The sequence below is a fragment of the Sminthopsis crassicaudata genome, chromosome 4, assembly GCF_048593235.1.
Source record: "Sminthopsis crassicaudata isolate SCR6 chromosome 4, ASM4859323v1, whole genome shotgun sequence".
In the NCBI taxonomy this organism is placed as follows: Eukaryota; Metazoa; Chordata; class Mammalia; order Dasyuromorphia; family Dasyuridae; genus Sminthopsis; species Sminthopsis crassicaudata.
In genome coordinates this window covers 287012590-287024692 of record NC_133620.1, presented here as the reverse complement: position 1 = coordinate 287024692, position 12103 = coordinate 287012590, and the positions used below count along the sequence as shown (strand labels likewise).

Sequence of the window (12103 nt, the reverse complement as noted above, 5' to 3'; positions counted from 1 at the left end):
CTGCACATGATGGGTAGCTAGGTGGCACAGTGCATAGAGCACCAGATCTGAAGTCAGGAGGACCTGAGTTCAGATCTGGCCTCAGACACTTAACATTTCCTAGCTGTGTGACCCTGGGTGAGTCACTTAACCCCAATTGCCTCATCAAAAAAAAAAAAAAATCCCCCCACCAAAACTGTACATGATACTTAAGATAAATTTTTTAAAAACTTCTGCATGTAGATGTTGTTTTCTCAGAATTATATAAGATGCCACTAAAATAACAGCATATTGTATAAACCTACTAAACAATAAAGATGATAGAGCAAAAGATTTAAACTGTGCTATTACTAAACTGAAATTCAATTTGGGCAAAAATTTTATAGAAAGAGAAAGAAGAATATGAGATCAATAGGAGTCCAAAAAGAAGCAATCTGTCAATTTATTTCATTCACTTATTTATTTATGAGGCAATTGGGGTCAAGTGACTTGCCCAGGGTCACACAGCTAGAAGTGTTAAGTGTCTGAGACTAGATTTGAACATAGGTCCTCCTGACTTCAGGACTGGTGCTCTATCCACTGCGCCACCTAGCTGCCCCTACCTGGCAATTTATAACTCTCAGTCTAATCTAGTTTTCTGGATTCCCCCCTTCTCCTCCTAACCTTTATTAAGACCTAAAAAACCTTTTTAAATGAACAATCCTTTTCTGTGTTCTTATCTATTCTGGGATCTAGTCACAACATATGGATACCTAACCCTGGCTATAATCACTACTCACTTACATTGTAGGGGGGCTTAAAAACACTTTTTTGATTTTAAAATGATTTGATTTTTATCACCAATAATGTTTACAAACTCTAAAAAATAACTAAAAATCTCTGACTATTGGGCTGTTGGATATGTTTCCAAAGAGAGACTCACCTTCATCCCGAGTGTACTCTTCTCCTGAATGAGGCTCAAACAGATAGTCTCCCGTGGCTAATTCAAAGGCCTAAGAAAAAAGGATAGCAGCATATTAAAGCATCAAAGAAAAGAGGGGAAAAGAGAAGAGAGAAGATGAGAGAAGAGAAGAGACAAGAAAAGAGGAGGAGAAAACTGTGTTGCTTAATTCTATTTGGAACAGTTCTAAGCACTTTTGCTGGAAAATCCTGCAAATGCTAAAAAAAAAAAAAAAAATCCAAAAAAGATCTCCTTTCACAAACCTGTACCTTGGTAAAATGGATGAAGAAAGAGCAAGAACTCTGTTAGCGCTAACACGTCATTCAACGCAAATACAAGGAGTAAATTAACATTAGACGGCCTTTTGAGCTTCCCCTTTTGGATCAGAATCTTTAGCATGTACTGCTGCTCATTTTGGATACTAAAGTCATTCTAATTTTCATGAGGCAGGTTGCTGTTTCCCAGAGTTAAGAGTTTTTGCTTTAAAAAACAAAACAAAACAAAAAACAACCCAGCAATTTTTACCTACTATATATTCCCTCTAGATATTTAGTAATTAGCATGTCACAGTTTTAGTTCCTGAAATGGTTTCATATTTCAACACATAACCTCCAGGCAGCAAATTCCCCATTTCCTAATTTAAAAGAAAATTGCATCCCATATAAATCTTTGGGTTCTAGGCCACCAATTCAATACCAATCATTTTTTTTTAAAAGACTTACCAGAAAAAGCAAAGTACCTGTCAGCACTAGAACTATTTTACAAACAATTTTAGTATTGGAAAGGACTTCAAGATATCATTCTTACCCTTGTAACCTCCACGAGGGACTACACTGAACCCGGCTAGACAAAAAACTAATGACTTCTTTAGGTTTATAGGGTTAAGAAACTCTGTAATTTCCTATATTAATATGTTCTACTTTAAAGACATTTGCCATTGACTGCCTTTACTAATCACTACAGAAACAAATAGTACAATATAAGATTGATTTTTCTACAAGCATAACCCAAATTTAAAAATATAAACTTATAAGCCAAATGAGTGGGGACTGCACTAGTATTGTTGGATTTAGTTTCTTACTTTCAGTTTAATAAAAATATTGAACTGCCTTTACTCAGGATTATCACTTTTAAAAATTAATATGCATTTCCTGTGTTAAATCATACTACATTATCTCTTTTTTATTTCATCCATTCTTATAACAATGTCAATGAGATTAACATTTTTTTACAAATAGGATACCTGAAGCAAAAGATGACTAAACTGTTCATTATGTTATAGTGGCAGGTACTGGCAATGCCAAGTATAAAATTCAATACATCTGACTCCCAAAGTCTAAGCAATCTAGTTTCTTTATCCTTTCTCAGCCAATATTTTCTTAAGGAAAAGCTGATCCAGATGGCAACATGAAAAAATTTATTTGAAAATTTAAAATCAAGTTAACTAAAGCATCCAGGACCAGAAATTAACATGCAGAAGCCACATGGGATAGTATACATGTAGAAAAAGGGAAGTCTGATACTGCTTTAGAAGGCAAATATAGCATGTTGCAAGCAACATGAATGTGTGGTCAGAAAGTGCCATGCAGTGATTCCCCAAAAGAAAATAATGACTCTCCCACTAACTCCTTTTCTCTAAGATAACATGTCCAACAATTTTTATTAGTGGGTTGACTGTCTCACCTGGTAATTAGGAGGTAGTCTCAGATCTGTGAGTCACGGGGTAGAGTCTTTTAGGTTCCACCCTGATGCTTTATCCCTGGAGAGGGCTTCCCAAGTTGTAGATGTGCTCAATAAACAAAACATGAGGGCCCTGATTTTGGTCTTAGATCTGACAATATTTAGGAAGGGCTGGAGTGCTGGACATGTTATCTTGGAAAAAGGAATTAACAGATGAATCAAATTTTCCTTTCTTCAACAATCCCTACCAGAGGGAAGTAAAATTCCAGAGTAAGGCTGGAGGCTGGAAGGATAAAGTCTGTTTAAAAGAAGGAAAAAAGGAAGTTTAGTTTTCATCTACAAATGCAGAGCACTCTTTTCAAGAGGCATTTGAGGCGGAGAAATAGTTATTACTACTGGGTAAAACTAACAAAAAGGTCTTGTCTTGTTTACATTAATAATACCTTTAGCTCCATTCCAGAAGCTATTAAAAAAGTGAATGCAAAATCTAGCTTTAGCCATATTAGAATCACTAATCATTCAAATTTGTTGAATTAAAACTTATCAATGTAGAATATAAAAAAGGTACACTATATTATATTTAAAAATGTATCTTATGTATGTTGATATAATTCAAATACCAAATAAATGGCTTGCAAACCATTTCCACCTGGAATAATGTAAGGGTGGTCATTTGGAATCTCCTAACAATTTGGAATTCTGCTAGGAGAGATCAGAGAAACAGGTTTCTTGATATTGCAATGAAGCAGCAGGAAAAAATGGAAAAGCAGCACATTTTTCTAGGTTTGGTGAAATGAAAGAATGCAAAAAGGTAGGAAGCTAAAAAGATGAGGAGCTGTTCTTTTTCTCCTACATGCCTCCTCTTTTAGTTAATCCAGCAGTTCAGCTGGACAATGTTAGCACTTCCCCTCCTCTTTGCACCCCGATTGTGAGTCAAGCATTCTTAGTTCTGTAGTGTTTGTTGGTATAAATATTGCAACTGAGGTGAAATGGGGGGAAAATCCATGTTGATTATAATTTTTTTTGAGAATTGTTCAAGGCGAAAAAGGGAACACAAAGAGATCGGGAATGAGGAATAATTTGATGATAGAAAAGGGAGTGTTATATACCTGAAGTTTCAATTTATTCAATTCTTGTCTCAGGAGGTGAAGAAAGGCTGTTGAGATTATGAAGTAAAAATACTTGTGAAAAGTGGCATGTGATTGGAGATCTAAGACACCATTTCCTAAAGGTGCTAAAAGGCCAGAACCCAGATAGCTTCTTCTTGGATTTTTTTTTTTTCCTGAGGCTGGGGTTAAGTGACTTGCCTAGGGTCACACAGCTAGGAAGTGTTAAGTGTCTGAGACCAGATTTGAATTCGAGTACTCCTGAATTCAGGGTTGGTGCTCTATCCACTGCACCACCTGGCTGCCCCTCCCAGATAGCTTCTTTGACTCCAAGCTACTTTTGCCGCTGAATGCTTCCCATATCCATATCACAATTACTGTCCCTAAAAGCATACCTAGACTTGGGACCAAGAATAGCTACCATTCTTCTACCTTGTCCACCCTCACATAGCACAGGATGGCAGCTTCTGCTTTTCTGAGAGGTATACTAAGAGACTCCATTACTTATCTATTCTCAATGAGAACCAATTATGCTACTTAACCCTCCTTACTGAAAGATTAACTAGACCTAATGAAAACTAAACAATAAAAAGACAGACTTGATAAAAAGAAGAAACTTGTGAAAGTATCTGGTATGTAGTAGGCTACCTAGAAAAACAGAAACTATCTCCAAATGGTACTTGGTAAAACTGTATCCCACTATCAGAATTGATAAAAAGAAGAAACTTGTGAAAGTATCTAGTATGTAGTAGGCTACCTAGAAAAACAGAAACTATCTCCAAATTGGTACTTGGTAAAACTGTATCCCACCATCAGAATTGATAAAAAGAAGAAACTTGTGAAAGTATCTGGTATGTAGTAGGCTACCTAGAAAAACAGAAACTATCTCCAAATGGTACTTGGTAAAACTGTATCCCACCATTTGATTATTGTTAAGGGTATCATTCAATGTATGTCATTTTTTTAAGAACTTCAGAGAACAATTATGGCAATGTATTTAGGAGAAACATTTTTTGGGAGAACTTCAGCAGCTATAGTAGAAAGGCACAGATTGGAGCTAAATGTAATATTATGTATTTACTAAGTTTCAGAGCCCTTTCTCTCATACACATCAGCACTAGTTCCTCCCCATCTTATTGGGGTACTAATAGTAAGAGAAATACTTTGGGAAAGAACAACCTTTTGAGTTTGACAGATCTGTTTGAAAAAAATGATCAGTAGGGATTTCATTTCAGAATCAAGCATACTGATGCAGGGAAACCCTAGCAAAAGGAGATGCTGACAAAATTTTTATATTCTCTTCCCTAATTGGCTGAAGAAAGTGTAAATAAAGTGTTTTCTGCAATCTCCTCTAGCTACTGAGTAGTGCAGCTCTATTAACAGAACCTGACACAAGTGTTAATAATCAAGGTTGTAAACATATTAAAGAGGAAAGAGAATGTAGCAGTAAAATGAGAGAACAAGCTCAAAAGAAACTAACCAGAAGGGAAATAATCTGGGAACATAAGTAAGAAATGTTCCAGCTTAAAAATTTCTCAGTTTTATTTGCAAGTAAAATTTGTCTTATCTACCCTGTGCATGTTTCCCTAATGGTTAGCAGGTTCAGGGAAAAGTCTGATTTATGTGGGTATCCAATGCTCTTCTCTATTTTCCCATTATCATTCCAGGTATTCAGAGCCCTACTTTTTTCAGACTCAATCCTCAATCAAGTTATATCCAATGGCTTTTAAACTCTTCTTTCCTTATGCTTGTCATTGTCATTAAAAGAGTTTTTGGGGGGAGTGGTGCTGGTAGATAGCTCTGTAAGAAAATCTCTTGGTTGGCCATGATAACTACAACCTCAGTTAATTATAATTCATGTTGTTCTTTTAGAACATACTCTTCCCAGTTCTCTAAGATGTAAATAAGATCAAAGCAGATAACCCAGCAACACTGCTTAGGTGAGACCTGAAGTGGCCTTGCTGGGCAGTCAGTCAAGAAGCATGGATTAGTATTCAAAGTAAATGATCAATAGTTTCCTGTAGTTTTTTTGTTTTTTTTTTAAAGACTTCTTAAATCAAGTCTATGCATTTTCTAATAACCACCTAAAATAATTCCCTAATCTTCAAACAACTGTTATAGTATGGATGTAAGAAGATATGAGTAATAAGGAGGATATTTTTCATATTAGAGATGAAGTAGATTTTACTCTTAATTCCAAGCTGTACTAAATTTAAAACTCTCATACTTATCAATAGTGAAATGATAGATGACTTTGGATGTGACTCAAATTAAGCATTCCATCAATCTGGACTACACAAAGATCATTTTTATCTTCTGCTTTGGTTCTAGGACTTAACAAACTGTACAAGAAGTAAAATAATTTGTTGGAGGCATCCAATTGTTATGCCATCAAAAGAAATTTGTGCCTCAGAAATAGAAAAAAGGCTGTTTTCATGTTTGGACAAGTAAAAGAAATCAGTCAACAGTAAAAGATGTTATACTTTTGAAAAGTATTTATAAGCTATCTGAAAAGGATAAAATTCAGTACCTCTCAAGAGAATAATGGTAACATCACTGAAAACTAAGAAATTGAGGTATTTAGAGAAAAAGCAAAGATTAGTCTAAATTCTCAAAAACAACACCTTATATGAAAATTTGAGCAGGAGAAAGTTTGTGATTTCACCCCAAAATTCTGAAACCATTTTGTGCATGTATTAGGGATAGAGTCTTGAAACTTCATCCCTAAACTCTGACATCAGTTTGTGAGTATAAGATTTTATTCCAAGATAGTCATTCATATTCAAACCAAGATTCTGTCTATTTCCAAAGAAATTATTTGCCCATAACCTTGATTTGCTGAAAGTGCTATTATCACAGAAAAGCAATATTTTAGCATGCTATACCACTCTTCACTAGCCAGCTGTCTCCTTTCTTTATTTTCCCATCATACTGATAACATCCTTGAATATTAGAAAGGGTGAAGGGCTAATGACAACAAACAACAATGCTATTATGAAAAATGATTTGTAGCTTTAGTACCACATAAAAGTGCTGAGAAGTTATTTCATACATTTAGGAAAAAATAGTAAAATTTATCTGAAGATATTTGGAAAGTGCATTGCAAACCTAAAAGTATTACAAAAATACTAGCTAGTGATTACAAAAGAAAAAAAGGAAAAGGAAAAAAATATAAATGGATAAAATATAAAGTAAAAGGGATGAGGTGGGGGAAGTAAGTGGGGGAACTTATCAGATCCCAAAAGTTTTCTACAAAACAAGAATCATTAATGCTGAAAGGCAGAGTGGGCAGGGTAGACAGAGAATTGGCCTTAGAATCACAAAGCCCAGAGTTCAAGTCCTGCCTTGTACACATCTTGCACAAGTCCCTTAAACTCTTAGTGCCCAAGGTAATTCTCATCTGATATTACTTTGAAAACAAAGCAAAAGTATAAAGTTAATATATAATATATAGTAGAAATAATCAGCCATGGAAGCCTACTTTTTCATAATCTCAAAACACAAATATCTAGCCAAAGACAGAAAATTGGAAATATATCTTGATAGGTCTCGAATGAAATCCCACACTATATGTTACAATAAGCTCTAAATAATAAGATTTAAATGTAACACATCACCAAAAAATTAAAAGACAGATAGTATCTTAGACAACCATGACTAGTGGAAGAATTCTTAAACAAAAAAAAAGGACAGAGGTAATCCTTAATGACGAATAGACAATTGTGACTAAAAAAGATTTTCCATAAAATAGCAAAATTTAGTTGGAATTAGAATGGAAACAGTGAAATGGGAAAAATCTTTTTAGCAGATTCCTGATGAAGGTCTGATAATTAAGGTATATAGATAATTAATACAAATAAACAGGGACAAGGGTCATTCTCCAATAGCTAAGTGTAGAAAAAGACATGAACTATGGCAGCTAGATAGCTCAGTGGATAAAGCACTATCCCTGGATTCAGGAGAACCTGAGCTCAAATCCAACCTCAGATATTTAACAATTACTACCTCAGTCACTGAACTCCAAATGCCTTGTGCTTCCCCCCCACCATTTATATATATGAAAAAGGGTGCATTTTTTAGAATACAAAAAAAAAAAAAAAAAAAAAAAAAAAAAAAAAAAAAAAAAAAAAAAAAAAATCATGAAAGAATGCATCAATTTACTAAGAAGGAAAATGCAAATAAACAAACAAAAGTTTCAACTCCTTCAGAGAAAAGATAAAACAAAGAACAAGAATGGTAAATGGAGGGCTGTGGCAGACAGACATATTAATATACTGTTGCCGAAATATTACTCTAGTCCAACCATTCTGGAAAGAATTTGAACTATACCCCCAAAATCCCTGAAGTACGCAAATTCCTTGATTCAGCAATATCAATACTAGGCATATATATATATATATATACTTATACATATAGTATCAGTCTCTTCCGAGAAATAGTGATCTATAGATCTTTAAAAGCCCTTGCTAGTATTGTCCTTTGTCACTTGAAATTGAAGTGGTAACAGTGACAAAAATGTCATTAAATGTTGGAGTAGCAACAACAAAAAGTCTATGAAACATCTGATTTATGTGGGTGTCCAATGCTCTTCTCTTATTTTCCCATTATCGTTCCAGATAGTTAGAGCCCTACTTTTTTCAGACCCAATTCTTAAGTTATATCCAATGGCTTTTAAATTCTTCTTTTGCTTGTCATTGTCATTAAAAGAGTTTCTTGGGGGAGTGGTGCTGTATGTATGTGTATATATATGTCAAAGAGATTATAAACAGAAAAAAAAAAACTTATAACAGCACTTCCTATGGTGACAGAGCAAAGAACTTTTGTGGGAAACAGTGGGTGTTCAATGAAATGAGGTGAAAGTTTTACTTGCACTGTAAGAAATATTTAACAGTTAAGTAAGCAGAACAAGATGATTATATGGGAGAACCACTATCTGTAAAGGAAAATAACAAAACTGTCAATGACGCAATGCTTAATAGTGATTCCAGAGGTCTAAAACAAAAATCAAAACATACTAAAACATGGGATATTTATAGGAATAAGAATTCAATTGTCAATCATGGTCAATGTGATTTGTTTCACATGAATACTAAAAGGCAGCTACAATTTTCTAATTAAAAATGTTAATCATAGGGAAGTGTGATAGTGAATAAAAAAAACTGGAGAAGAAGCCAATCTCCACTCTGATGTCTAAGGTGAGAGTGTTCATTTGCACAGTACTTTGACCACACTTGCAATTGCAAAACTTCAATTTTAAAGTGAGAGCTGAAATAATATGGAATATGTCAGGAAATAAAAAAATATGAAGCTTCAATTTAGGGGACTATTTACAGATACCCATACAGTACAACTTAATATGACCATTAGATAGATTGTTTGCCAAGCAAGCATAGTAGCAATTTGAGGTACCCATACAACAAACAGATTTCTTAGTTGTGAATGGTAAAAATCATTTGGCATGTTTTACACCAAAGGGCTTCAGGGTTAGAACTTGAGCTGCACAGTATGCATCAGCTTTCAATGACATCCAAGGACACTGAAATGTAATCCCTAGCAATAACATTAGGGAATATGAGCTAAGATAGCTGCCTCTCAGCCACAATTCAGCATTCCCTAGGAGCACGGGGCTCAGTCAAATTTAATTACGTTTCATAGACTTTTTGTTGTTGCTACTCCAACATTCAATGTTATTTTTGTCACTGTTACCACTTCAATTTCAAGTGACAAAGTACAACACTAGCAAGGGCTTTTAAGATCTATAGATCACTATTTCTCGGAAGAGATTGATTCTAGGTCTGATTCTGACCAATTAGGATGAACAGACGGAGAAAACAAAAATTAAGGAGAAAACTAAAAATTAAAAAATTAAGAGACATCAATCTTAAGTGAGATCTTAAATGGGGGGCCTTATTGATCCTTCTTCAGCCTTAAAATTTATCAGTTAGTTTACTGGCTTAACTGATCTGAAGATAGCATGTAACTTAAGAGGGAATAGCTAGTACTCTGGAGGATCTAAATGTGCACAATTGGTTGAAATATGTGAAATGGAAAATGTTAACAAATAAGTCCTATTTCCTCTTATCTAGACACTATTTCTAGTAAATACATCATATCACTTTATCTGGGACACTACAACCACACATTTTTCAGTACTAATTCAGGCACGACACTGATAAGCTTGACCATGTCCAAAAGAGGGTGATCAGAATGTTGAAGAACCTCAAAATCAAGGACTCATTGAAGGAATTAAGAGGTGCTCAATCTCATAAAAATTAAAAGATGATACAATAACTATCTTCAAATATTTGAAATACTCTCATCTCAAATTAGTAGAATTATTCTGTTTGGCTTCAGTGGGCAGAAAACACATTAAATGACCAAAAAAAAAAAAAAAAAAAAAAAAAAGAAGCAGCATCAACTTTGAGCATAATACAAGGGGAAAAAAAAATCCCCTAATAATTAGAGGTATCTTAACTGAGAGTCAGAGTGGATAAAATGATTTGCCCAGGGTCAATTAGCTAGTTTGAGATGTAGGATTTGAACCCAGATGCACTTGGGCAAACAGTACTAGCAAGAAGGGTCACGTTGTTAGACTAGGACAGAGGAGGACATTATCATCATGGAATTTTGAGACAAAGATAAGGACAGCAGGGCATTCAAGTTGAATTTTCCTCAGTAAAAGGCAAGAGATGGCTCTGTGGGAAGTTTGAAAAAGAAAAGAAGGTCTGAAAACAGGTTTTGTAAGGGGGTGGGCAATTAATTGGGGAATACTGCCTTCTTTTACACACACACACACACACACACACACACACACACACACACACACACACACACACACACACATTTAAGGCCCAATTGAAGATGGATAACATGAATTTATAGTGTACCCAATTCAGCATAATGGTGTCCCTTCCTTGATCTCCTTTTAGAAGCATGTAAGTAGGAATACAAGTGTCAGATAATGAGAGTAATCTAATGCTCATATTTGGCTAGGGATGAACAAAGGATTCAAGAATATAGAGCAAAGTTGAAATACTGAACTATAGGGTCAAGATTAAAAAAAAAGAGGAAAGTAAAGTTGAATAGGAGGATATTAACTCTCTCTTCTGCAAAGTTCAGGTCTCCAAAATTTTATTTATTCAGTGTAGAAGGGAACAAATTAGAGGGGAAGAGCTCCTTAATATGGCTACCAAGGTCATTTTTTTCTGTTTTAGCAGCACAATAATGAAAAGTTCAGTTTTTCCAAAATGAACAAAATGGTTTGATGTGATACCTCTCACACATTGGTGAAATAAATAATTCACATCACATAACTCAGTAGAATTTGAAAACATTTAACAATTTTTACTATTATTTACCATTTTTATTTGTGTCTTAGAAACTCAGTGTTAATTAACAATACTTTAAATCTGACTAAGAATTATACTTGAGCAATTAAATACTCCTGAGGGTTGATCATATAAATCTATGATTCTTAACTATATTCATGGATGCAACCTTACAAAGAATTCAGTAAATTCTTGGCAGGCAGTTTAGGAAGGTGTAAACTTTTGAAAGGCCTTTCAGAACAAAGAATTGGAAGCAGAAAAAGTACAACAAAAGCATTTGAACCAAATCTTGGAATCACATCTCCCACACTGCAACTGATGTTTAGGAACTTGGAAGGCAATGAATGGCACAACAGATGTTTCTGATACAGCTTTTAGATTCAAACCAAAATGACTTCCAGTGTCAGCAGTTGTCATAAACCACCAAATCCTTATTTTAATTGTTTTTTTTTCCCCCCCTGGAATTCTATAGCAAAATATACAGTCAAATAGAGAACCCAAGGAACAAGAAAACTTACCATACATGCTGTGCTCCAGATGTCAGCAGGAGTATTATAACCAGATCCTATTAGAACTTCTAGGGATCGATACTGCCTTGTCTGAATATCTTCAGTGAAATGTTTGTGCTGAGGTAAATGAAGCAAACAGGAGAAAATGAATTAAAATTCATTTAATTCTTAGAAAGCAATGTGTAAATCATATAACAGTTTTTAAAACTTTTCAAATAAAGTTTTACATAAGTATAAGCTGGGAGAAATTTTATCATTTTAAGCATAAGGAATCTGAACCCTTAAAACTAAGTATCTTACCTAATATCACACAAATAACAAGCAGCAGATTCACTAGCTCCAATTCCAAGGCTCTTTCTACTGTATCATGCTAACTATTCCCGTTTCTTAAATTACATTACACACTGGTTTTTATTAGTTCTAAGCCGAATTTTCTTTTAGAAGTGGCTAAACAAGTTGCTTTTTTTTTTTTTAAAGGAAACTACTTATCTCCCAAGAATTTAAAAAAAAAAAAAAAAAAAAAAAAAAAAGTGGACAACATTAGATTCCTCAAATACTTGA

General features: G+C 34.4%; 1 protein-coding gene across 7 annotated transcripts in view; it reads right to left on the bottom strand.

The window, feature by feature from the left end:
* Positions 1-12103, bottom strand: part of SRPK1 (SRSF protein kinase 1) — a 75593-nt gene that overhangs the window by 8101 nt on the left and 55389 nt on the right. For all 7 annotated transcript variants that reach the window (XM_074311147.1, XM_074311150.1, XM_074311149.1 and 4 more), the window contains exons 13-14: positions 11552-11659; positions 902-971 (exon numbers count right to left, since the gene is read on the bottom strand). In XM_074311147.1, coding sequence (XP_074167248.1) covers positions 902-971; positions 11552-11659 — 178 coding nt within the window. The remainder of the gene's footprint in view (positions 1-901; positions 972-11551; positions 11660-12103) is intronic.